The following is a 27,067-nucleotide window of genomic DNA, read 5'->3' as shown; positions in this document are numbered from 1 at the left end:
TTTGAATATAGGAGCAGGGAGGTCTTACTGCAGTTGTACAGGGCCTTAGTGAGGCCTCACCTGGAATATTGTGTTCAGTTTTGGTCTCCTAGTCTGAGGAAGGACGTTCTTGCTATTGAGGGAGTGCAGCGAAGGTTCACCTGACTGATTCCAGGGATGGCTGGTCTGTCATGAGGAGGGACTGGATCAACTGGGCCTTTAGTCACTGGCGTTTAGAAGGATGAGAGGGGATCTCATAGAAACATATAAGATTCTGACGGGACTGGACAGGTTAGATGCGGGAAGAATGTTCTCGATGTTGGGGAAGTCCAGAACCAGGGGACATAGTCTTACGATAAGGGGTAGGCCATTTAGGACTGAGATGAGGAGAAATTTCTTCACTCAGAGTTGTTGACCTGTGGAATTCCCTGCCGCAGAGAGTTGTTGATGCCAGTTCATTAGATATATTCAAGAAGGAGTTAGATATGGTCCTTACGGCTAAAGGGATCAAGGGATATGGAGAGAAAGCAGGAAAGGTGTACTGAAGGAATGATCAGCCATGATCTTATTGAAAGGCGGTGCAGGCTCGAATGGCCGACTCCTGCACCTATTTTCTATGTCTATGTTTCTATTCACAACTCCTCAGATAATGGAGCATTCCATGCCCGCATGGAGCAAGACCTGGACAACATTCAGGCTTGGGCTGATAAGTAGCAAGTAACATTTGTGCCACACAAGTGCCAGGCAATGACTATCCCGAACACTGCCCCCCCTATGCTCCCCACTGCCCCCCCTATGCTCCCCACTGCCCCCCCCTATGCTCCCCACTGCCCCCCCCTATGCTCCCCACTGCCCCCCCTTTGCTCCCCACTGCCCCCCTTTGCTCCCCACTGCCCCCCTTTGCTCCCCACTGCCCCCCTTTGCTCCCCACTGCCCCCCTTTGCTCCCCACTGCCCCCCTTTGCTCCCCACTGCCCCCCTTTGCTCCCCACTGCCCCCCTTTGCTCCCCACTGCCCCCCTTTGCTCCCCACTGCCCCCCTTTGCTCCCCACTGCCCCCCTTTGCTCCCCACTGCCCCCCTTTGCTCCCCACTGCCCCCCTTTGCTCCCCACTGCCCCCCTTTGCTCCCCACTGCCCCCCTTTGCTCCCCACTGCCCCCCTTTGCTCCCCACTGCCCCCCTTTGCTCCCCACTGCCCCCTTTGCTCCCCACTGCCCCCCTTTGCTCCCCACTGCCCCCCTTTGCTCCCCACTGCCCCCCTTTGCTCCCCACTGCCCCCCTTTGCTCCCCACTGCCCCCCTTTGCTCCCCACTGCCCCCCTTTGCTCCCCACTGCCCCCCTTTGCTCCCCACTGCCCCCCTTTGCTCCCCACTGCCCCCCTTTGCTCCCCACTGCCCCCCTTTGCTCCCCACTGCCCCCCTTTGCTCCCCACTGCCCCCCTTTGCTCCCCACTGCCCCCCTTTGCTCCCCACTGCCCCCCTTTGCTCCCCACTGCCCCCCTTTGCTCCCCACTGCCCCCCTTTGCTCCCCACTGCCCCCCTTTGCTCCCCACTGCCCCCCTTTGCTCCCCACTGCCCCCCTTTGCTCCCCACTGCCCCCCTTTGCTCCCCACTGCCCCCCTTTGCTCCCCACTGCCCCCCTTTGCTCCCCACTGCCCCCCTTTGCTCCCCACTGCCCCCCTTTGCTCCCCACTGCCCCCCTTTGCTCCCCACTGCCCCCCTTTGCTCCCCACTGCCCCCCTTTGCTCCCCACTGCCCCCCTTTGCTCCCCACTGCCCCCCTTTGCTCCCCACTGCCCCCCTTTGCTCCCCACTGCCCCCCTTTGCTCCCCACTGCCCCCCTTTGCTCCCCACTGCCCCCCCTTTGCTCCCCACTGCCCCCCCATTGCTCCCCACTGCCCCCCCTTTGCTCCCCACTGCCCCCCCTTTGCTCCCCACTGCCCCCCCTTTGCTCCCCACTGCCCCCCTTTGCTCCCCACTGCCCCCCCCTTTGCTCCCCACTGCCCCCCCCCCCTTGCTCCCCACTGCCCCCCCTTTGCTCCACACTGCCCCCACCTTTGCTCCCCACTGCCCCCCCCTTTGCTCCCCACTGCCCCCCCCCTTTGCTTCCCACTGTCCCCCCCTTTGCTCCCCACTGCCCCCCCCTTTGCTCCCCACTGCCCCCCCCCCTTTGCTCCCCACTGCCCCCCCCTTTGCTCCCCACTGCCCCCCCCTTTTCTCCCCACTGCCCCCCCCTTTGCTCCCCACTGCCCCCCCTTTGCTCCCCACTGCCCCTCCTTTGCTCCCCACTGCCCCTCCTTTGCTCCCCACTGCCCCCCCCTTTGCTCCCCACTGCCCCCCCTTTGCTCCCCACTGCCCCCCTTTGCTCCCCACTGCCCCCCCCTTTGCTCCCCACTGCCCCCCCTTTGCTCCCCACTGCCCCCCCTTTGCTCCCCACTGCCCCCCCTTTGCTCCCCACTGCCCCCCTTTGCTCCCCACTGCCCCCCCCTTTGCTCCCCACTGCCCCCCCTTTGCTCCCCACTGCCCCCCTTTGCTCCCCACTGCCCCCCTTTGCTCCCCACTGCCCCCTTTGCTCCCCACTGCCCCCCCCCCCCCCCTTGCTCCCCACTGCCCCCCCCTTGCTCCCCACTGCCCCCCCTTGCTCCCCACTGCCCCCCCCCTTGCTCCCCACTGCCCCCCCCTTGCTCCCCACTGCCCCCCCATGCTCCCCACTGCCCCCCCCTTGCTCCCCACTGCCCCCCCCCTTTGCTCCCCACTGCGCCCCCCCCCCTTTGCTCCCCACTGCGCCCCCCCCCTTTGCTCCCCACTGCCCCCCCCCCTTTGCTCCCCACTGCCCCCCCTTTGCTCCCCACTGCCCCCCCTTTGCTCCCCACTGCCCCCCCTTTGCTCCCCACTGCCCCCCCCTTTGCTCCCCACTGCCCCCCCTTTGCTCCCCACTGCACCCCTTTGCTCCCCACTGCACCCCTTTGCTCCCCACTGCCCCCCCATTGCTCCCCACTGCCCCCCCCCCTTTGCTCCCCACTGCCCCCCCCTTTGCTCCCCACTGCCCCCCCCCCTTTGCTCCCCATTGCCCCCCCTTTGCTCCCCACTGCCCCCCCTTTGCTCCCCACTGCCCCCCCTTTGCTCCCCACTGCCCCCCCTTTGCTCCCCACTGCCCCCCCTTTGCTCCCCACTGCCCCCCCTTTGCTCCTCACTGCCCCCCCCCTTTGCTCCCCACTGCCCCCCCCTTTGCTCCCCACTGCCCCCCCCCCTTTGCTCCCCACTGCCCCCCCCTTTGCTCCCCACTGCCCCCCCCCCTTTGCTCCCCACTGCCCCCCCTTTGCTCCCCACTGCCCCCCCCCCCCCTTTGCTCCCCACTGCCCCCCTTTGCTCCCCACTGCCCCCCCCCTTTGCTCCCCACTTCCCCCCTTTGCTCCCCACTGCCCCCCCCCCCCTTTGCTCCCCACTGCCCCCCCCCCCTGCTCCCCACTGCCCCCCCTTTGCTCCCCACTGCCCCCCCTTTGCTCCCCACTGCCCCCCTTTGCTCCCCACTGCCCCCCTTTGCTCCCCACTGCCCCCCTTTGCTCCCCACTGCCCCCCTTTGCTCCCCACTGCCCCCCTTTGCTCCCCACTGCCCCCCTTTGCTCCCCACTGCCCCCCTTTGCTCCCCACTGCCCCCCTTTGCTCCCCACTGCCCCCCTTTGCTCCCCACTGCCCCCCTTTGCTCCCCACTGCCCCCCTTTGCTCCCCACTGCCCCCCTTTGCTCCCCACTGCCCCCCTTTGCTCCCCACTGCCCCCCTTTGCTCCCCACTGCCCCCCTTTGCTCCCCACTGCCCCCCTTTGCTCCCCACTGCCCCCCTTTGCTCCCCACTTCCCCCCTTTGCTCCCCACTGCCCCCCTTTGCTCCCCACTGCCCCCCTTTGCTCCCCACTGCCCCCCTTTGCTCCCCACTGCCCCCCTTTGCTCCCCACTGCCCCCCTTTGCTCCCCACTGCCCCCCTTTGCTCCCCACTGCCCCCCTTTGCTCCCCACTGCCCCCCTTTGCTCCCCACTGCCCCCCTTTGCTCCCCACTGCCCCCCTTTGCTCCCCACTGCCCCCCTTTGCTCCCCACTGCCCCCCTTTGCTCCCCACTGCCCCCCTTTGCTCCCCACTGCCCCCCTTTGCTCCCCACTGCCCCCCTTTGCTCCCCACTGCCCCCCTTTGCTCCCCACTGCCCCCCACTGCTCCCCACTGCCCCCCACTGCTCCCCACTGCCCCCCCCTTTGCTCCCCACTGCCCCCCCCAATGGTCCTGCGTCTCCCCCATCTCTGCCCCACTTGCCCTCCTCTCACTTCCATCTTGCACCCCCTTCTGTGACTCCCCCAGCAACCCCCCCTCCCCCGTCTCTCCCCCACCCACTCCCGCAGATCATCATCCCTTCAACTCAACACCCCACAATGCTGCAAAATCTGCCGCCCCATCACCCTGCACCTATTAATCACACCTCATGATTCTCCTCCTGCTCTTCCATGTACTCCCGATAATGAGGCTGAGAATAAACACGATTAGATATTAACTAAGGTTTTTAGATGCTGTCTTTTCCTATTTTCATTGTGCGCATTTATTGTTTGAAAAAGGTAGCCGTGCTCGCAATCTAAACCTCACTCCAGATTCAAATCTACAGGAACTTGCGCAGTCTTTAGGAATATTTTCATCTGAAACAATCAAGGCAGCACTGAAACAATCTTTCGACTCCTGTGGTGTTACCTTAAGGCTGAAGTGGTCAGGATATTTTATGCAAGCAATTTAATTTATTAGAGACAACCAAAGAATTTTCAAACTTCCGACACATTGAAGATCCCGTGAAGCTGAAGGCTTTTTTTTCGTGTCGGGAGCCTTGGCTGAATTTTCAGCCCGGTGCTGCCTCATCAGTGGTTTTCTTTCTCAAGCTGAACCTTTGAAAACCAGGAGAGTCACAGCACATTTGCAGAGTAAAACTTGGCATTGAAACTAAACAGGTGTTTCAGGGGAGAGTTGCAGGCCAAGGTTTAGAAACACAGCAATTATTTACAATGTCTGTAACCTGTGCAACTCAATCTTTAGATAGAAAAGTAACAAACGTCCCACAGCACTTCACAGTCATTGACTTACTACTTTCGGATGAGATGCTAACCCAAGCCCCCGAACCCAGGGATCCCATGGCACTATTTTGAAGAAATGAAGGGGAGTTATCCCCGGTGTCCTGGCCAATATTTATCCCTCAAACAAAATCAGTAAAACAGATTATCTGGTCATTATCACATTGCTGTTTGTGGGAACTTGCTGTGTGCACATTTCCCACATTACAACAGTGACAACACTTCAAAAGTACTTCATTGACTGTAAAGCGTTTTGGAACTTCCAGAGGTTGTGAAAGGGGCTGTATAAATGCAAGTCTTTTACTTTTGAAACATAGTCCAGAGGAACGGTAGCATAGTGGTTCTGAAGCCTGGAGTTAAGATCCGGAGACTAATGACCTGGAATAAAAAGCTAGCATCAGTAATGATGAACATGAACCTATCGGATTGTCGTAAAAACCCATCTGATTAACTCGGGAAGGAAATCTGCTGTTCTTAGCTGGTCTAGCCTATATGTGACTCCATACCTACAGCAATGTCATTGAATTTGGGGTCTTGTGCCAAAATTGGGAGAGCTGTCCCACAGGCATAGTCATAGTCACAGAATCATACCTTTGTCCCAGACTCCTACATCACCATCCCTGGGTATGTCCTGTCCCACTGGCAGGACAGACCCACCAGTGGCACAGTGGTATACAATCTAGATGGAGTGGCCCTTGGGAGTCCTCAACATTGACTCTGGACCCCATGAAGTCTCATGGCATCCGGTCAAACATGAACATGGAAACCTCCTGCTGACTTAGCACGTATGCCCTCCCTCAGCTGAACCACTACTGATCGATTTGGCTGAATCCTGAAAGACATAGCTGTCAGACTGGTCTGTAGCAGGTGGTGAGAGAACCAACACGAGGGAAAAACCTACTTGACCTCGTCCTCACCAATCTACCAGTCGCAGATGCATCTGTCCATGACAGCATTAGTAACAGTGACCACCGCACAGTCATTGTGGAGACAAAGTCCCATCTTCACACTGAAGACACCCTCCATTGTGTTGTGTGGCACTACCACTGTGCTAATTAGGATCGATACAGAACAGATCTAGCAGATCAAAACTGGGCATCTATGAGGCGCTGTGAGCCATCAACAGCAGCAGAATTGTATTCCACCACAATCTGTAACCTCATGGCCCGGCATATCCCTCACTCTACCAGTGCAGTAAAGGTTCACCAGACTGATTCCCGGGATGGCCGCACTGACATATGAGAAGAGACTGGATCAACTTGGCCTTTATACATTGGAGTTTAGAAGGATGAGAGGGGATTGCATAGAAACATACAAGATTCTGACAGGACGGGACAGGTTAAATGCGGGTAGATTGTTCCCGATGTGGGGGAAGTCCAGAACCAGGGGACATAGTCTTAGGATAAGGGGTAGGCCATTTAGGACTGAGATGAAAAGAAACTTCTTCACTTAGAGTTGTTAACCTGTGGAATTCCCTGCTACAGAGAGTTGTTGATGACAGTTCATTGGATATATTCAAGAGGGAGTTAGATATGGCCCTTACGGCTAAAGGGATCAGGAATATGGAGAGAAAGCAGGAAAGTACTGAGGGAATGATCAGCCATGATCTTATCGAATGGTGGTGCTGGCTCGAAGAGCCGAAAGACCTACTCCTGCACCTCTTTTCTATGTTTCTATTACCATCAAGTCTGGCGACCAATCCTGGTTCCTGGCGACCAATCCTGGTTCAATGAGGAGTGTAGAAGAGCATGCCAGGAGCAGCACCAGGCGTACCTAAAAATGAGGTGCCAACCTGGGGATGCTGCAACACAGGATTACATGCATGCCAAACTGCAGAAGCAGCATGCTATAGACAGAGCTAAGCGATCGCACAACCAACGGATCAGATCAAAGCTCTAGTCCTGCCACATCCAGTCGTGAATGGTGGTGGACTATTAAACAACTAACGGGAGTAGGAGGCTCCATGAATATCCCCATCCTTAATGATGACGGAGCCCAGCTTACAACCATCTTCAACCAGAAGTGCCGAATGGATGATCCATCTCGGCCCCCTCCTGCAGTCCCTGCCATCACGGAAGCCAGTCTTCAGCCAATTCGATTCACTCCACATGATATCAAGAGATGGCTGTGCGCACTGGATACAGCAAAGGCTATGGGCCCTGACACCATCCCGGATGTCGTGCTGAAGACTTGTGCTCCAGAACTAGCCGCACCTCGAGCCAAGCTGTTCCCGCACAGCTGCAACACTGGCATCTACCCAACAATGCAGAAAACTGACGGGTATGTCCCGTCCACAAAAAGTGGGACAAAACCAATCCGTACAATTACTGTCCCATCAGTCTACTCTCAATCATCAGCAAAGTGATGGAAGGTGTCGTCGACAGTGCATTTAACAGAACTTACTCACCAGTAACCTGCTCACCAATGCCCAGATTGGGTTCCGCCAGGACCACTCGGCTCCAGAACTCATTACAGTCTTGGTCCAGAGCTGAATTCCAGAGGTGAGAGTGACTGCCTGAGACATCAAGGCAGCACTTGACCAAGTGTGGCATCACGGAGCCTGAGTAAAATTGAGCTCAATGGGAATCGGGGGGAAAATTCTCCACTGGCTGGTGTCATACCTAGCACAAAGGAAGATGGTTGTTGGAGTTCAATCATCCCAGGCTATCGCTGCAGGAGTTCCTCAGGGCAGTGTCCTAGGCCCAACCATGTTCAGCTGCTTCATCAATGACCTGCCCTCCATCATAGGGTCATAAGTGGGGATGTTTACTGATTGCACAATGTTCAGTTCCATTCCAAAGGATACTTAAAGGGTTGACGTTGGATAAGCAATGGCAAACATTTAAAGATCACATGGATGAACTTCAGCAATTGTACATCCCTGTCTGGAGTAAAAATAAAACTGGTAAGGTGGCTCAACCATGCTTAACAAGGGAAATTAAGGATAGCGTTAAAACCAAGGAAGAGGCATATAAATTGGCTAGAAAAAGCAGCAAACCTGAGGACTGGGAGAAATTTAGAATTCAACAGAGCAGGACTAGGGCTTTAATTAAGAAGGGGAAAATAGAGTACGAGAGGAAGCTTGCAGGGAACATAAAAACTGACTGCAAAAGCTTCTATAAATATGTGAAGAGAAAAAGATTAGTAAAGACAAACGTAGGTCCCTTGTAGTTGGATTCAGGTGAATTTATAATGGGGAACAAAGAAATGGCAGACCAATTGAACCAATACTTCGGTTCTGTCTTCACAAAGGAAGATAAAAATAACCTTCCGAATGTACTAGGGGACATTGGGTCTAGTGAGAATGAGGAACTGAAAGATATCCTTATTAGGTGGGAAATTGTGTTAGAGAAATTGATGGGATTAAAGGCCGATAAATCCCCGGGTCCTGATAGCCTGCTTCCCAGAGTACTTAAGGAAGTGGCCCTAGAAATAGTGGATGCATTGGTGATCATTTTCCAACAATCTATTGACTCTGGATCAGTTCCTATGGACTGGAGGGTAGCTAATGTAACACCACTTTTTAAAAAAGGAGGGAGAGAAAGCGGGTAATTATAGACCGGTTAGTCTGACATCAGTAGTGGGGAAAATGTTGGAATCAATCATTAAGGATGAAATAGCAGCCCATTTGGAAAGCAGTGACAGGATCGGACCGAGTCAGCATGGATTTATGAAAGGGAAATCATGCTTGACGAATCTTCTGGAATTTTTTGAGGATGTAACGAGTAGAGTGGACAAGGGAGAACCAGTGGTTGTGGTGTATTTGGACTTTCAAAAGGCTTTTGGCAAGGTTCCGCACAAGAGATTGGTGTGCAAAATCAAAGCACATGGTATTGGGGGTAATGTACTGACGTGGATAGAGAACTGGTTAGCAGACAGGAAGCAGAGAGTCGGGATAAACGGGTCCTTTTCAGAATGACAGGTAGTTACTAGTGGAGTGCCGCAGGGCTCAGTGCTGGGACCTCAGCTCTTTACAATATACATTAACGATTTGGATGAAGGAATAGAGTGTAATGTCTCCAAGTTTGCGGATGACACTAAACTGGGTGGCGGTGTGAGCTGTGAGGAGGATGCTAAGAGGCTGCAGGGTGACTTGGATAGATTAGGTGAGTGGGCAAATACATGGCAGATGCAGTATAATGTGGATAAATGTGAGGTTATCCATTTTGGGGGCAAAAACACGAAGGCAGAATATTATCTGAATGGCGGCAGACTAGAAAAAGGGGAGGTGCAACGAGACCTGGGTGTCACGGTTCATCAGTCACTGAAAGTGGGCACGCAGGTACAGCAGGCGGTAAAGAAGGCAAATGGTATATTGGCCTTCATAGCTAGGGGATTTGAATATAGGAGCAGGGAGGTCTTACTGCAGTTGTACAGGGCCTTAGTGAGGCCTCACCTGGAATATTGTGTTCAGTTTTGGTCTCCTAGTCTGAGGAAGGACGTTCTTGCTATTGAGGGAGTGCAGCGAAGGTTCACCTGACTGATTCCAGGGATGGCTGGTCTGTCATGAGGAGGGACTGGATCAACTGGGCCTTTAGTCACTGGCGTTTAGAAGGATGAGAGGGGATCTCATAGAAACATATAAGATTCTGACGGGACTGGACAGGTTAGATGCGGGAAGAATGTTCTCGATGTTGGGGAAGTCCAGAACCAGGGGACATAGTCTTACGATAAGGGGTAGGCCATTTAGGACTGAGATGAGGAGAAATTTCTTCACTCAGAGTTGTTGACCTGTGGAATTCCCTGCCGCAGAGAGTTGTTGATGCCAGTTCATTAGATATATTCAAGAAGGAGTTAGATATGGTCCTTACGGCTAAAGGGATCAAGGGATATGGAGAGAAAGCAGGAAAGGTGTACTGAAGGAATGATCAGCCATGATCTTATTGAAAGGCGGTGCAGGCTCGAATGGCCGACTCCTGCACCTATTTTCTATGTCTATGTTTCTATTCACAACTCCTCAGATAATGGAGCATTCCATGCCCGCATGGAGCAAGACCTGGACAACATTCAGGCTTGGGCTGATAAGTAGCAAGTAACATTTGTGCCACACAAGTGCCAGGCAATGACTATCCCGAACAAGCGAGAGTCTAACCACCTCCCCTTGACATTCAACAGCATTACCATCCTGGGGTCACTATTAAGCAGAAACGTAACTGGGCCAGTTACATAAATGTTGTGGCAACAAGAGCAGGTCAGAGGCTGGGTATTCTGTGGCGAGTGTCTCACCTCCTGAATCGCCAAAGCCCGTGTGGGAGGGCCCCCGCGGGGCGGCCTGTGTGGGAGGGCCCGGCCTCGGGCTATCTGTCGGCGCACTTGCGGTCAGCTGTTTTTTTTTATAGAATGGTCATCAATTCGGCCCCCTTTGTATTATGTCCCATTATATTCAATATATGTGGTACGGTTGGGAGCTGAAAATGTGCAGGGACCCGAGTCAGGCCTACAGATGACAGCAGGAAATGGGAGCCTGCTTGCTGCTTTTAACACGGCATGCTCCCAAAATGATGCGATTCTGTGGAACGAGCGAGTGGCTTTGCCTCTGGTTTGGCTGGTGGCTGGATTGTGCTTTACGGTTAAATGTGATGTGTAGGGCCATCAAAACCTGAGGAAATAGTAGTCTGAATTATCGGTAGTTTTGTTTGGAGTCGCCGGGATCTCCGTCCCAGCGCCCAGATATCAAGGGGTGTGGAGCTACGGCCGGCAAATGGAGTTGAGTTACAGAACTGCCATGACCTAATTAAATGGCAGACATAGAGAGGCTAAATGGCCTCCTCCTGTTCCTAATGTTACTGAAACAACTCAAAACACAGACTGTTTTCTGATTCAAAGGACCTGGGTTGAAATTGAACTGGCGTGCGAGTGGAGTGGGGAGCTTGTCTTTCTACGTCCCGTGAAAGTCATTTGCATGTTGGGATGCATTGAACTTAATCTGTGGTACAGTCATCCCTTTCTGTCGGGACAGGACTGCATTTATGTTGCCCAGCGGGCAGTGCTAAGGTGTTGGAAGTTGGCACACCTGGTGCCATTGTGACGTTGCGGAAAACTCTCTGCCTGGAATTTGGATTGTTGTGAAGTTGTACTCCTGTTCATGATTAAGTACCATGTGCATTCGGGAGCTCCTGATAAAACAATTAGTTGTTGCATTTTACCTAATTGCAAGTTTGTTTTCTCTCTGAGCCAAACATCGTACTTTTGTTTTTGTTTTTACAATTTGATTGGCAGTTCTTGAAATAGATGCCGAGTCTTGCTACAAGTTCAAAGCGTCCACCAAATATCTTGCCTGTGTGGGCCTAGATATTGTGTCTTGGCTGGCTGTTCGACTGTGAGGTGCATCACAGCCTCACTCCACCTCTGCACGCGCTTACTTTCCGGTCAAATACACTTTACAGCCAATAAAGTACTTTTGAAGATTAGTCACTGTTGTGAGGTAGGAAGCATGGCCCCCAATTTGCGCACAGCAATGTGATAATGACCAGATAATCTGTTTTAGTACTGCTGATTGAGGGATAAATATTGGTCAGGACACTGGGGATAATTTCTCTGCTCTTCGAAATAGTGCCGTGGGATCTTTTATGTTCACCTGAGAGGGCAGACGGGGCCTCGGTTTGATGTCTCATCCAAAAGACGGCACCTCCAACAGTGCAGCACTCCCTCAGCACTACACTGGAGTGTCAGCCTGGCTTATTGTACTCCAGTCCCTGGACTGGGATTTGTACTCGCAGCCTTCTGACTCCGACGCGCGAGTGCTACCCACTGAGCCACGGCTGATGAGCAAGATCCTCGTATGTCTGACTTTGTTCACGGACTAAGCCCTCTCCACTCGAGGTAAAACATATTCCATCAATGTTCAGTGCGGCTGCTTCTATTTATGTTTTAAAATTTATCGGTGGCCCAAAATGTTTTTCTTAAGTTAGTCTCTTGAGCAGGCAACAACTGGTCCAGGGGATGTAAATCTCGGAAACCTTGGTAGTCCGTGTAAGTTTATTGTTTTGTTGGCCTCTCTGCCTCCTCTGAAGGCGTTGTCTCATTTCTTAACTGTTCTATTTGTTCTCTGAAATGTGGGTGGCAAGCTTGCAGTTGTTGCCCATCCCTAGCTCCCCTGGCAACCGAATGATTGACTAGGCAACATCTGAGATCATTTAAGAGTCAGCCAACATGTCGTGGAATGGAATCGTGTGTGGGCCAGATCGGGGTAGGTGTGTCAAGAGCAAGTGTAGCCTTGCGGTGAAGTGGGGTTAGAGGGCAGAGAATAAACTGGACCGGGATGCTCAATGTAATTTGGGTCCAATGTTTATTTTCATACAGTTCTTATGATTTATTTATATAGTTAAGTCAAAAAATTTTGACAATTTGGGAAGCGGAGTTGGTTTTGCTACAGCGATATCTCTGTAGGATAGGCTGAGGAGCCGAGATGTACTTCGTTGGCTGTAAAGCGCTTTGAGATGTCCGGTGGTCGTAAAAGGCGCTATATAAATGCAAGTCTTTCTTAAAACTGAGGTGCTGCAGTACTTCCACTGGCAGACGGGTGTAATTACAGTGTGATGTGTTTACATAGGAAATTGCCATACTACATGAGGCCATAGGACTTTATAATGGAAAAGTTGACACAGGAAGTGTGCACAGACATCAGATTTTTAATGCGTAGATGTTTGTGTTGTTTTGCGGGGACTGAGCTCCACAAGCCTGCTGTGCGCACTGTCGAGGTACTGTGATACAATTGTGTGGCAGTGGAGAAATTAAGCAAAATACTGCTGGATATCTGAACTAGAAGCAGGAAATGCTGGAAACGCTCAGCAGGTCAGGCAGCGTCTGTGGAGCGAGAAACAAGAGTTAACGTTTCAGGTCACTGACCTTCTGTCAGACCAGAAATTAAGCATGGTGCTCAGCTCGTGTGTGTCAGGGAGTGGGAATTAATAGTGGCAACGGTTTCGGTGAGTTTCTGATGGATTTTATAAGCTTAAAAAAAAAAGTGGGGACAATTTTAACTTGTGAAATATGCAGAAGCTGTAACTTGGCACGGATGGAATGGCTGTAAGTTTTATCACTTTAATCTTTATTATGCAGTGTGTTTCTCACTTTCAAGCACAACGTTAAACTCGATGATATGATCAGTATTAGATAAATGTTCAAGCATCGTTTGGCTGTTAACTAAATCTGGTTCATTCCCTATTAGTAAATCTGATATGATCTGCCCTGAAGCAACGTAGAGGAGTTCTCCCTGGCGTCCTGACCAATATTCAATATACATTAAATCAGATAATCTGACCTTTATCACATAAGTACACGGGGAAGAAAGGAATATAAGGATGTGTTGCTAGGTTGAGATAAAGTAAATGGGGAGGAGGCTCGTGTGGAGCATAAAAACCAGCATAGACCTGTTGGACTGAATGGCCTATTTCTGAGCTGTACATTCTATGTAAAGTAGCTGAACCATTCAGAACAGAAGTTCCTAGGTTCAATTCCCGAGTTAGCTGAGTTAGGATATCGTTTGGGAATTCAGTGCCTCTAATACGTTGCAGGGCGGAGAGAATCATAGAAATTTACAGCACGGAAGGAGGCTATTCGGCCCATCATGTCTGTGCTGACCAAAAAACAGCTATCCAGCCTAATTCCACTTTCCAGCTCTTAGTCCATAGCCCTGTAGGTTACGGCACTTCAAGTGCATATCCAAGTACTTTTTAAATGCGATGAGGGTTTCTGCCTCTACCACCCTTTCAGGCAGTGAGTTCCAGACCCCCACCGCCCTCTGGGTGAAAAAAGTTCTCCCCTCTAATCCTTCTACCAATTACATTAATTCTATGTCCCCTGGTTATTGACCCCTCTGCCATGGGATGTAGGTCCTTCCTATTCACTCTATCCAGGCCCCTTGTAATTTTATATACCTCAATTATAAGAACCCCGGCCTATCCAATCTTTCCCCAGCCAGGGCTCCAACGACTGATGGCTGCCCAGCGAACCCTGCTGGAAAAGGCACATGAATCTCGGCTCAAGACTGGCTCAGAGCTCCCTCTCCCCAAAAACAGAATAACTTGAAGCGGGCAGTTGAACAAGCAGATGGGGCCTTGGTTTAATGCAGCGCTCCCTCAGTCCCGCACTGAAGTTGATTGTAAAAGCTTGTTGGTGATCTGGAGTCTAAAATTTACAAGAACAATTTATAGTGTTTGAGTTTTAGGCAAAGGGTAATGGCAGCGCACAGTCTGAAAACAATTAAAACTGCAGGAACAGGTTTCACATTCCATCAGTATCTTACCATCTATGAACTTGCAGTCTCTATAGACTTGAGCTCAGCTAAAACTCTGCTTCCTAACTCGCACCAAGTCTCATTCACCCATCACCCCCGTGCGCACTGACCTACACTGACTCTCGGTTCATTTTAAAATTCTTATCCTTGTCTTCAAATCCCTCCATGGCCTTGCCCCTCCCTAAGGGCTCAATTTTCTCCAGTGATTTGCGCTATTTTATTTGAGCAGGCTGCTCTTTTTGGCAATCAATTTGCACCAGTGCAACTCAGTTACGATTTTTTAAAGTCAGTTTTTTTTTCAACCAAAGGGGACGTAACCAGCCACCTACGCCACTTCTGGCCATTTAGGAAAGTTTGGCCAGCTGAGAGTTACTGCAGTTCTGATTAGGCCAGCGTATGTCGCCTCTGCTGAAAAACCTTCCTGAGAGTCAAGGAAATCGGTGCAGCAGATGCCCGGACACAGTGCAAGAATTGAAAAACACATAGCAACTTACCTCCAACCCCGCCCGAAGGCTGTCCGGTCTCGGTCTCAATCTCAATCTCGGTCCCCGGTTCACAGACGAGAGAGAGAGACCACGACAACCCGATCTTTTTGGTGCGATCAAGGCTCCACTCCCAAAACTAAAGGCTGGCTTAAGCCACGGCAAAATGCAGAAATCCAATGGGGAAACTTAGAAAAAATTTTTGGGGGCGTACTTGGGCCCTCAAAAATCGGCCGTAACTCTTCAAGTACGCCAAAAAAATGCTTTGGGGAAAATTGAGCCCAATCTCAAACCTTTCACAGCCCTCCAATTCTGGCCTCTAGTGCATCTCCGATTTTCATCGCTCCACCATTAGCGGGCGTGCTGTCAGTTACCTGGGCCCTAAGCTCTGGAATTCTCTCCCTAAACCTCTCCTTTTAGATGCTCCTTAAAACCTACTGTGAAGTACTTTGGGATATTTTACTACATTAGACATGCTATAAAAATGAAAGTTGTTTAGCTTGGCCATTCTTGTACTCCTGATGAGCAAGGTCAGAGAATGCAGAGTCAGGGGACAAGGAGCAGAATGGATAGCTAGCTGGCTTCAAGACAGAGAAAGCAGAGAGTAGCAGAAGGTGGGTAATGGTGTTCCACAAGAATCAGTGCTGGGACCACTGTTGTTCACCACTTACATTAACGATTTAGACTTTGTAATCAAAAACACCATTTCTAAATTTGCAGATGACACCAAATTGGGAGGGATAGTCAGTACTGAGGGGGACTGCAACTAATTACAGGAGAACATTAATAAACTTGCAGAGTGGGCATATATAGGTTGAGTGCCCGAAATCCGGAGTACTGAAATTCGGAATGTTTCGGAATCCGGACACGTGGCGGGGTCGTCTGGAATCTGGAAAATGTTCCGATATCTGGACATTTTTTTTTAAACCGATTACCACTGCGAGTTGGGCCTAGGGAGGGCGAAAAACACACAGACACTTCCCCAAAATAAAAATTCACAAAGCCCTTACCTACTAAATCGCTGAAAAAGTATTAAAAAAATAAAAACTTTAACTTATCTTTTTTGCAGGTTTTTCCTGGCCGCCGACCCCTGACCTGCCGAATCTGGAACCGTCGATCCCCTCCCCCCCAAGGCCCCACCGGACACCCCAGGCTCTCTTCTTCCCACCCCCCGCCCCTGCTTAACTCGGCCCAGGCATTTCTGGATTCGAGATGCTGGAAACACGTACCGAAATCCAGAATGACCTCGGTCCCGAGATTTCCAGATTTCAGACGCTCCACCTGTAATTGGCAAATGAAGCTCAACACAGATAAATGTGAAGTATTACATTTTGGCAGGAAGAATCGAGAGGTCACTTATTACTTGGAGAGTACAGTCTGGGTGGGTTAGAGGAACAAAGGGATCTCGGAGTACAAATACACCAATCACTAAAAGTTGCGACACATAGAAACATAGAAAATAGGTGCAGGAGTAAGCCATTCGAGTCTGCACCACCATTCAATAAGATCATGGCTGATTGTTCACCTCAGTATCCCTTTCCTGCTTTCTTTCCATACCCCTTGATCCCTTTAGCCGTAAGGGCCATATCCAACTCCCTCTTGAATATATCCAATGAACTGGCCTCAACAACTCTCTGCGGAAGAGAATTCCACAGGTTAACAACTCTCTGAGTGAAGAAGTTTCTCCTCATCTCGGTCCTAAATGGCTTACCCCTTATCCTTATACTGTGACCCCTGGTTCTGGACTCCCCCAATATCGGGAACATTCTTCCTGCATCTAACCTGTCCAGTCCCGTCAGAATTTTATATGTTTCTATGAGATCCCCTCTCATCCTTCTAAACTCCAGTGAACGCAAGCCCGGTTGATCCAGTCTCTCCTCATATGTCAGTCCTGTCATCCCTGGAATCAGTCTGGTGAACTTTCGCTGCATTCCCTCAACAGCAAGGATGTCCTTCCTCAGATTAGGAGATCAAAACTGAACACAATATTCCAGGTGAGGCCTCACCAAGGCCCTGTACAGCTGCAGCTAGACCTCTCTGCTCCTATACTCGAATCCCCTAGCTATGAAGGCCAACATGCCATTTGTCGTCTTCACCGCCTGCTGCACCTGCATGCCAACCTTCAATGACTGATGTACCCTGACACCCAGGTCTCGTTGCACCTCCCCTTTTCCTAATCTGCCACCATTCAGATAATCTGCTTTCATGTTTTTGCCACCAAAGTGGATAACCTCACATTTATTCACATTATACTACATCTGCTACGCATTTGCCCACTCACCTAACCTGTCCAAGTCACCCTGCAGTCTCTTAGCATCCTCCTCACAGCTCACACCGCCACCCAGCTTAGTGTCATCTGCAAACTTGGAGATATTACTCTCCATTCCTTCATCTAAATCATTAATGTATATTGTAAATAGCAGTGGTCCCAGCACTGAGCCCTGCGGCATCCCACCAGTCACTGCCTGCCATTCTGAAAAGGACCCGTTTATCCTGACTCTCTGTTTCCTGTCTGTCAACCAATTCTCTATCAATACATTACCCCCGATACCATGTGCTTTGATTTTGCACACCAATCTCGTGCGTGGACCTTGTCAAAAGCCTTTTGAAAGTCCAAATACACCACATCCACTGGTTCTCCCTTGTCCACTCTACTAGTTACATCCTTAAAAAAATTCTAGATGATTTGTCAAGCATGATTTCCCTTTCATAAATGCATGCTGACTTGGACCGATCCTGTCACTGCTTTCCAAGACACAGGTTAGCAAGGCCATAAAAAAGCAATCCAAGCACTAGAGTTTATTTCTAGAGGTAAAGAATTGAAAAGTAGGGAAGTTATGCTAAAGCTGTATCGAACCTTGCTTAGACCAAACTTGGAGTCCTGCGTACAGTTCTAATCACCATATTATAAAAAGGATATAGAGGAACTGGAGAGGGTGCAGAGAAGATTTACAAGGATGATCCCAGAAATGTGAGGGTAAACATATCGGGAAAGGATGAACAGGCTGGGTCTCTTCTCAGATGGCTGAGGGATGACCCAATAGAAGTCTTTAATATTATGAAAGGTTTTGATAAGAGTGGATACAGAGAAAATGTTTACACTTGTGGGGAAGAGCACAACTAGAGGCCAACAATATAAGATAGTCACCAACACATGTGGAAAAACCTACTTGACCTTGTCCTCACCAATCTATTTGCCCCGATGCATCTGTCCATGACAGCACTAGTAGTAGTGATCACCGCACGGTCATTGTGGAGACGAAGTCCCGTCTTCACACCGAAGACACTCTCCATTGTGTTGTGTGACACTACCACCATGCAAAATGGGATAGATTCAGAACAGACTTAGCAGCTCAAAACTGGGCATCCATGATGTGCTGTGGGCCATCATCAGCAGTAGAATTGTATTCCACCACAATCTGTAACCTCATGGCCGGCATATCCCTCACTCTACCATTACCATCAAGCCAGGACACCAACCGTAGTTCAATGAGGAGTGCAGACGAGCATGCCAGGAGCAGCACCAGACATACCTAATAATGAGGTACCAACCTGGGGAAGCTGCAACACAGGACTACAGCGTGCTAAGCAGCGGAAGCAGCATGCTATAAACACAGCTAAGCGATCCCACAATCAATGGATCAGATCAGAGCTCTGCAGTCCTGCCACATCTAGTCGTGAATGGTGGTGGACAATTAAACAACTAACGGGAGGAGGAGGCTCCATGAATATTCCCATCCTCAATGATGGCGGAGTCCAGCACACAAGTGCAAAACACAAGGCTGAAGCGCTTGCAACCATCTTCAGCCAGAAGTGCTGTGTGAATGATCCATATTGGCCTCCTCTTGAGGTCGCCACCATCACAGAAGCCAGTTTTCAGTCAATTCGATTCACTCCACGTGATATTGAAAACATAGAAAATAGGTGCAGGTGTAGGTCATTTGGCCCTTCGAGCCTGCACCACCATTCAACAAGATCATGGCTGATCATCCACCTCAGTACCCCTTTCCTGCTTTCTCTCCATACCCCTTGATCCCTTTAGCCCTTAAGGGCTATATCTAACTCCCTCTTGAATATATCTAACGAACTGACATCAACAACTCTCTGCGGTAGGGAATTCCACAGGTTAACAACTGAGTGAAGAAGTTGCTCCTCATCTCAAGAAGCGGCTGAACACGCGGGATACAACAAAGGCTATGGGTCCCAATAACATCCAGGCTTTCGTGGCAGGCAATGACCATCTCCAACAAGCGAGAGTCTAACCACCTCCCCATGATATTCAGCGGCATTACCATCGCTGAATCTCCATCAACATCCTGGGGGTCACCATTGACCAGAAATTTAACTGGACCAGCTACATAAATACTGTGGCAATCGGGGCTGGGCATTCTACAGCGAGTGTCTCGCCTCCTGACTCCCCAAAGACTTTCCACCATCTACAAGGCACAAGTCAGGAGTATGATGGAATACTCTCCACTTCCCTGGATGAGTGCAGCTCCAACAACACTCAAGAAGCTCAACACAGGACAAAAAAACCTGCTTGATTGGCACCCCATCCACCACCTTCAACATTCACTCCCTCTACCATCAGCTACCCTGGCTGCAGTGTGTGTACCATGTATAAGATGTACTGCAGCAACTCGCCACGGCTTCTTAGGCAGCACCTCCCAACCTGCAACCTCTACCACCGAGACGAACAAGGGCAGCAGGCGCATGGGAGCAACCTCTCTTGCAAGTTTCCTTCCAAGTTATGCACCATCCTGACTTGGAAATATATCGCCGTTCCTTCATCATCGCTGGGTTGAAATCCTGGAACTCCCTCCCTAACACCACCGTGGGAGCACCTTCACCACACGGACTGCAGCGGTTCAAGAAGGTGGTTCACTGTCACCTTCTCAAGGGCAGTTGGGGATGGGCAATAAAGGCTGGCCTTGCCAGCGATGCCCATATCCTGAAATGAATTTTTTTTTAAACAAATCCAATAGGGAATTCAGAAGAAACTTCTTTACCCAAAGAGTTTTGAGAATGTGGAAGTCGCTACCACAGTGAGTGGTTGAAGCGAATAGTATAGTTAAGAATTAGGAGCATGCGTAGTCCATTCGGCCCCGCGAGCTTGTTCCACCATTCAATAAGATCATGGCTGATCTTCTACCTCAACTCCACTTTCCTGCACTATCCCCATATTCCTTGATTCCTTTAATATCTAAAGATCTCTCTCTTGAATATACTCAACGACAGAGCCTCCACAGCCCTCTGGGGTAGAAAATTCCAACGATTCACCACCCTCTGAGTGAACAAGTTTTCTCCTCATCTCCGTCCCAAATGACCGACCCCTTATTCTGAGATAGAATAGATGCATTTAAAGGGAGGCCGGACAAGCATATGAGGGAGAAGGGAATAGAGGGTTATGCTGATAGATTTAGATGAGAAAGTCGGGCGGAGGCTCGAGTGGAACATAAACGCCAACATCGACTGGTTGTGCCGAATGGCCTGGCTCTGTGCCATATATCCTAATGTAAACTTTGCGGCTGACAGTCTAGCTCTAAATGCGCAGCAACTGAATCTTCAATTCGTACTTGGCAATCTGTAGCTTTCTGAGCCCTGCTGCACACGCTCCCCAGTCACTGGTAGTGTGAATCCTCCCCGTGTGTGGGGGAGAGGCATTGACTCTGCCAGCCTTTCCTACCTGCAGTTACCGTGGGGTGTACGTTTGAGTAACTTTATACCTGATTCTGATTGGAACAACTGGATCGCTAAGTGAAAAGTATCGTTGGATATTGTTGTCACTTAGTCTTGCTTAAGACAGACACGACTAAAAGTTGCAATGTTTGTTCATGCCAAATTATTCCTTACTGATTTTACAGGTTCTTTGTGAAATATTTCCGCCTGTTAAAAACATAGAAACAGAAAGAGGCCATTCAGCCCCTCGGGCCTGTTCCGCCATTCAATGAGATCATGGCTGATCTGTATCTTGACTCCACCTACCCACCTTGGCTCCGTAACCCTTAATACCCTCGCCTAACAAAAACTTATTCATCTTAGTTTCAATTGACCCCCGGCCTCAACAGCTTTTTGGGGAAGTGTGTTCCAGATTTCCACTACCCTTTGTGTGAAGAAGTGTTTCTTGACTTCATCCCTGAATGGCCTGGCTCTAATTTTATGGTGATGTCCCCTTGTTCTGGACTCCTCCTCTCTTTCCCCCACCCCCCCCCCCCAACCAGAGGAAATAGGGTAGATAGAGAGAAACGATCAAATATTTTAATCATCTCAATAATATCATCCCTTAATCTTCTATACTCCAGGAAGTACAAGCCTCGTCTATGCAACCTGTCCTTATAATTTAGCCCTTTTAATCCCGGTATCGTTTTTGGTGAATCTGTGCTGCCTGCCCTCCAAGGCCAATATTTCCTTCCTCCCCCACCTACCAGGCATTGCCTCGCTAACTGTTCTCTGGCCATCCTTATGTAGCCTAGTCAGTGAATTGGGATATTCTACTGTGATCAGCCTCACGTGTCAGCTCGATCCTGCGCTCCTGACATCCACACATGATCAGCCATGATCTTATTGAATGGTGGTGCAGGCTCGAAGGGCCGGATGGCCTACTCCTGCACCTATTTTCTATGTTTCACACACGCTCTTTCCCAGAGTGGAGGGTGTGGGTGCGGCAGGGAGTCGTTCGGCAAAGGTCTGAAACGGGAACGCTGGCTGATTTTTTTTTTTCTTCTGCCCTGGGGGCCACAAGCTGCCTTACTTTAGATTGGTCACCTCAGCACCGACCGGCACTCAAACCTGGCACTGCCGCGGTCTGTTTGCGTCAGTAACTCGCGACGCAAGCACGGAGACAGCAGACGAGCACTCCCAAATCGGCCGACGGCCTGTCTCCTGCACACCTCGGACAAAACCATTTTTCTTCTTGTTTCAACAGAGAAACTCTGCCAATCCTGACGATCCCTTCAACGATGAAGAGAAAGAGAGGAAGGAAGTGGAAGCTTTAGCAAAGAAACTTGAGGAAAAATACGTGAGTGTTGTGTGTGCGCGGGCGAGGTGGCGCAGGTGCGAGAGTGCACGCGAGTGGGGCATCAGCGGACACTGACACAGAACCCTTACATTCACACACCACTTCTACCTTTTTTAAAAAGGAAGAACTTGCATTTTTATAGTGCCTTTCTCATCCTCAGGATGTCCCAAAGCACTTTGCAGCCAATGATGTACTTTTGAAGTGTCGTCGCTGTTGTAATGTAGGAAACGCACCAGCCAATTTGCGCACAGCAAGCTCTCACAAACAGTAATGTGATGACCAGATAATCTGTTTTTAGTCATCTTGATTGAGGGGCACCGGGGAGAACTTCCCTGTTCTTCTTCAAATAGTGCCGTGAGATCCTTTACATCTACCCGAGAGGGCAGGCAGGACTTCGGTTTAATGTCTCATCCGAAAGACGGCAATATTGGCCTGGCTTGGGTGAAGTGATCCGTGCGACTGTGTTTTTAATCGTGCCCCGTACAAGAGAGAATTAAAGAGCTACTGAACTGGATGCAGAAACACTTCCGCTCTCTGATCCTGGCCTGTGCCTGTGAGCAGTGACTCGTTCAATCCCTGGGTATATTATGAAGCTGAACTTTGGTTTCCAAACTCTTACCTTTTAAACACGTGCAGATAATTCACACTGTAAGGTGATCATTCGGCGGTCGTATTGCTTTTTTCTCTTCCGTGAATGAATCCGTGAATATTTCCCCAGCAGACCCTACTGGTTGAATTATCTGAGGATACAGTGCTTCAGTGTTGCACAATTGTCAGATTTCATTGGTCACAGCAAGAAACTGCAGCAAAAGAAGTTTGGTCCATTTGTCAGTGTGAAAGAAACTGGTGTGAAATGACTGTCTTTTTGTCTTTGGTATAAACCTCCGACTAGACTAGCTGATAAACCTCCCGACTGGGGGGGGCCGGGCCTGCGACTGGCGGTGGGGGGGGGGGCGGGCCTGCGACTGTGGGGGCGGGACTGGGAGATAAATCACCAACTAGACTCGGCATAAACCTCCGACAATGCAACAGGCAATCGACTATTATATCTATAACTTATTAAAAACCTTACGTCAGCTCTCTTGTCTCCTTAACTTGAAGGAAGCAAACTAAACAACTTCTGCGAATTGCAGGGTCAAAAGAATCACAAGCGACGGAAAGACCGCATGCAGGATTTAATTGACATGGGGTACGGCTACGACGACACGGACCCGTTCATCGACAACTCCGAAGCGGTGAGTGTTGGTCCTCGGGAGAGCTGTGCTGCCCCTTTGGCAATAAATCAGAACTTATCTTTTTAGCTTCACTGTGTGTTGTAAGGAACCTAACCAACCTCTCCATGGACTGAGCCAACGGCAAGTAAATAAGGGAGGTTACAAGTGGGAACTACTGGCAACGGAAGGCGAGATGCGACTGATATTATGCTTTGTGGGGATTTTAAGCATGAATTGTCTGCAGAGACCAACAAGTAATTCTGCCGATTGTCAATGCACTGCAACAGCAGAGTTTTCTGTGTGCTACCTGTGTGTAGTAAGGCTTTCTACCTACAAGTGTGGGGTGTGGCTTTGTTTTCTTTGGCAGGGTGTCGGTACCTGCAGGCAGATTCTAAATAAGACTGGAGTGAATAGAAATTACGCCATTGTTTCCTGACTCCAGAATGGGCTGTACTCAACATTAAGGGAGTCATTTCCCAATTGACAAGGGACCGTCGGCTGCTCATGTTGGACTATTAGAGGTCGACAGCTAGTGATTTTCCGTTCATGTCCATAGGTTTCCCACCGCTAGCATTTCCTCAAAAAATTATCCTCTGCCGTCACCGTTGGCAAATAAGGCGGTAAACGTTTGAACGCTGATATTCACGGTGTGGCTGTACGCTGATATTCAGTCTGTACGCTGATATTCAGTCTGTACGCTGATATTCAGTCTGTACGCTGATATTCAGTCTGTACGCTGATATTCAGTCTGTACGCTGATATTCACGGCGCGCTTGTACGTTGATATTCACAGTGCGCTTGTACGCTGATATTCACGGTGCGCTTGTATGCTGATATTCAGTCTGTACGCTGATATTCGCGCTGCACTTGTACGCTGATGTCTAGTCTTATTGTACGCCGATATTCACAGTGCGATTGTATGCTGATTCATACTGAGAGATTGTACGCTGATATTAGCACAAGATAATATCACAGCCATATATTGTAGAATAAGTAACTGAGTGTTTCAGTCTGGCAGGTGTTAGTTGATACAAGAGTTGTCGGAGGAAGTTGAGCACTGAAAGCATGAGAACACGTCAATGCACGGTGCTGTTTTGTCACTGAGTAAGGGAACTATGTTCAGTATCGTCCTTTAAGTTCTGGCGAGCAGTGTCACAATCATGACAGCCAGTAGGAGCGCTGGTCTCCTTCTGGGGGATGGGGTTGCAAATTTCCAGAGCACTTTTCCTTTCACCTGTAGCCATCTCTCACCTCCTTTGTCCTCTCTGGAAATGGAAGGTCGAAGTAGCACAGATCCTGTATCTAATGGCATGTTTCTAGGGTTCATATATGAAATCCTGACACTCAATGATTGCAAGCCCTATGTGAAGCCCCCACTCGAGCACATGCCACATGGCGTCGAAGTGGAAGGCGTGCAATATAAATTCCCTCGAACTGTGGTGCTGTTTCAGCTCCATTTTATCTGGCTATAACATGAATTGGAAAGAGAAAATAAAGCTTCGATTTATACAGTGCCTTTCATGTCCGCAGAATGTCCGAAAGCACCTCTGGAGGCAAAGGTTTGAAACAAAATTTCCGTTGCAGACAAATTGCAGAGCTATGAAAAAGCGCATGGGAGTGGGACCAATTGGATCACTCTTTCAAAGAGCCGGCACAGGGCACGATGGGCCGAATGGTAACCCTCCTGTGCTGTATGGTTCTATGGTCTGTGGCATTGCACAGGAAGAGTCATGGACCAGTGTGGTGAAGAGCGGAAAATAACTGGACCGGGGTGCATTTTAAAGTCTCTCCATTCTCTCCTTGGTTTTTATTATAATGCTTTGTTTTATTTATAGTTAATAGCGAAATTTATAGCATTTTTGGAAGACAGAGTTGGTTTCTCTGCAGTTCCTATTCTGACTATGTTCGTAGGAATTTAGAATGGTAAAAGCTGGCACAAATGTGTGTCAAGAAGTAACATGTTGTCGACACAAGATTGTTAATGTGTTCTCGAACTGCACAGGCAACTGTCGACACGTGCAGGGTTTCTCCGCTCGTAGCAAAAAAATCATATATTTCAGATTAAGCCACGGTGACACCAAGCTGTCAGCAGTGTAAAATGGGCAGCTCCAACCACTCATCTGCTTCGCCCAGACCAATGATTCCAGTTCACTGTGCTGTGCTTGAACCGCTGCAGTCTTAGGTGAAGTTTCCTAGCAGTTTGATACAACTGAGTAGCTTGCTAGGCCATTTCAGAGGCCAGTCCGGGTAAGGATGGCAGATTTCCTTCTCTAAAGGGCATTAGTGAACCAGTTGGGTTTTAACTATAATTCGGTAGTTTCATGGTCACTTGTTACTGATTTGATTCCTGAATTAACTGAATTTCAATTCCCCGTGCCGTGGTGGGATTTGAACTAATGTCTCTGGATCATTAGTCCAGGCCTCTTGGGTTACTGGTTCAGTAACATAACCACTATGCTACCATTCACTGTGGAATCACCAAGGGCTCCTGCTAAAACCTGACTTTATTTTCCAGTATGACGAGTTGGTTCCGGCCTCCCTGACGACAAAATACGGAGGGTTTTACATAAACACGGGGACGCTGCAGTTCCGGCAGACCTCCGACACAGAAGATGAAGATGTGGCAGGGAAGAAAAGACTGAAATCGCCTAAAGTAAGTCGGGGTTTGATTTTAATTCCATGGCGGATTGGGAAAAGCCCCAAATTATGTGTGTTCTAACCCCCCCCCCCTCCCCCCAGCACAATGGCGAGGGTGAGCAGTCTCTCCCTTTCCAATAACCTTCTGCTGCAGTCGGACTAGTCGCTAGAAGCTGCACAGGAATAACTTCAGTGCCTTCCCCCTTTGCGAAGAGAGTTTGGAGACGGGCAGTGCACGTCTGTGTCACGCTGTTACCTGGCACAGCGAGTCGGTGCTCTCGCCCTTCATAATGTTTGCTTGATCCATCTGCTGGGCCCATGTGTTTGTGACCCTCGGCACGCTCTAAAGCGCTTTCTATTCTGGTTATCAATTCTCATCCTTTTTACAAACCCCTCCATGGCCTCACCCCTCCCCTATCTCTGTAATCTCTTTCAGTCTCACGACCCCACGAGATGTGTCTGCTCCTCAAATTCTGTCCTCTTGAGCATCCCTGATTATAATCGCTCAACCATCGGTGGCCGTGCCTTCAGCTGCCTGGGCCCCAAGCTCTGGAACTCCCTCCCTAAACTTCTCCGCCTCTCTTTCCTCCTTTAAGACTCTTCTTAAAACCTACCTCTTTGCCCAAGCTTTTGATCACCTTGTGTGGCTCAGTGTCAAATTTATCTGTTTTGTCTTGTAACACTGCTGTGAAGTGCCTTGCGACGTTTTACTACGTTAAAGGCGCTATATAAATAAAAGTTGTTGTTATTTAATCTGTCCTGCCTTCCACCTTATCACAGACCTTGCATTTCAACTGGAGCTATTTACTCTGATCCCATTTTCTATCCGTTCCCCCAGATCATTTTTATTCCTTTTCAAATACTTATCCAATTTCCTTTTAAATGATCTAGTCGTTGCCTTTAATAGCCTCTTGTGGTAAAGTATTCCAGGTTCTAATAAGCCTCTGAAAAAATATCTTCTAATTGTCTCTTCATTCTTATGAGTGATAATCCTCTGTCGACTGTGGTTTTTATTGCTGCTGTTATTCCACAGAGACTAATTCTGCCAGGCTTCCTGAGGTGCTATAAAATGTAATTTTCTTTTTAAATGTTTTTTTTCCGGTAACATACTTCGAATGGCGTATTGATGGCGCATCTTTAGGGTTTGACCAAACTTGGGAAGGCTGTGATGGGGCCGTCCCATGTGCTTGTGTTCTTGCAGACTCGATAATCAGAAAACGTGCTGTTTCTTTTTTTTTAAAGAAACAAAAATTAAAAGATGGAGAGGACAGGGTGGTGAAAAAGCAAAGGAGGAAAGAAGAAGGAGGGATGAAGGAGAAGAAGCCGAGGAAGCTGAAGCTGACCAAGGAGTCTGGGTGAGTGAGGCACTGTAATGGCAGCGATTGCAAGCTGTCATTAATCGCGAT

General features: G+C 49.6%; 1 protein-coding gene across 3 annotated transcripts in view; it reads left to right on the top strand.

Annotated features, from left to right (window-relative positions):
* The window catches only part of LOC139229938 (ubinuclein-2-like), a 114,435-nt gene that overhangs the window by 22,823 nt on the left and 64,545 nt on the right, over positions 1–27,067 (top strand). For 2 of the 3 annotated variants that reach the window (XM_070861589.1, XM_070861588.1), the window contains exons 2-5: positions 21,718–21,810; positions 22,944–23,045; positions 25,540–25,677; positions 26,904–27,016. In XM_070861589.1, coding sequence (XP_070717690.1) covers positions 21,718–21,810; positions 22,944–23,045; positions 25,540–25,677; positions 26,904–27,016 — 446 coding nt within the window. The remainder of the gene's footprint in view (positions 1–21,717; positions 21,811–22,943; positions 23,046–25,539; positions 25,678–26,903; positions 27,017–27,067) is intronic. The other variant, XM_070861590.1, reaches the window with a different exon arrangement.

Source organism: Pristiophorus japonicus, chromosome 19 (assembly GCF_044704955.1).
Source record: "Pristiophorus japonicus isolate sPriJap1 chromosome 19, sPriJap1.hap1, whole genome shotgun sequence".
In the NCBI taxonomy this organism is placed as follows: Eukaryota; Metazoa; Chordata; class Chondrichthyes; family Pristiophoridae; genus Pristiophorus; species Pristiophorus japonicus.
Note: the sequence above shows the minus strand (reverse complement) of the source record. Positions and strands in the feature narration are given on the sequence as shown.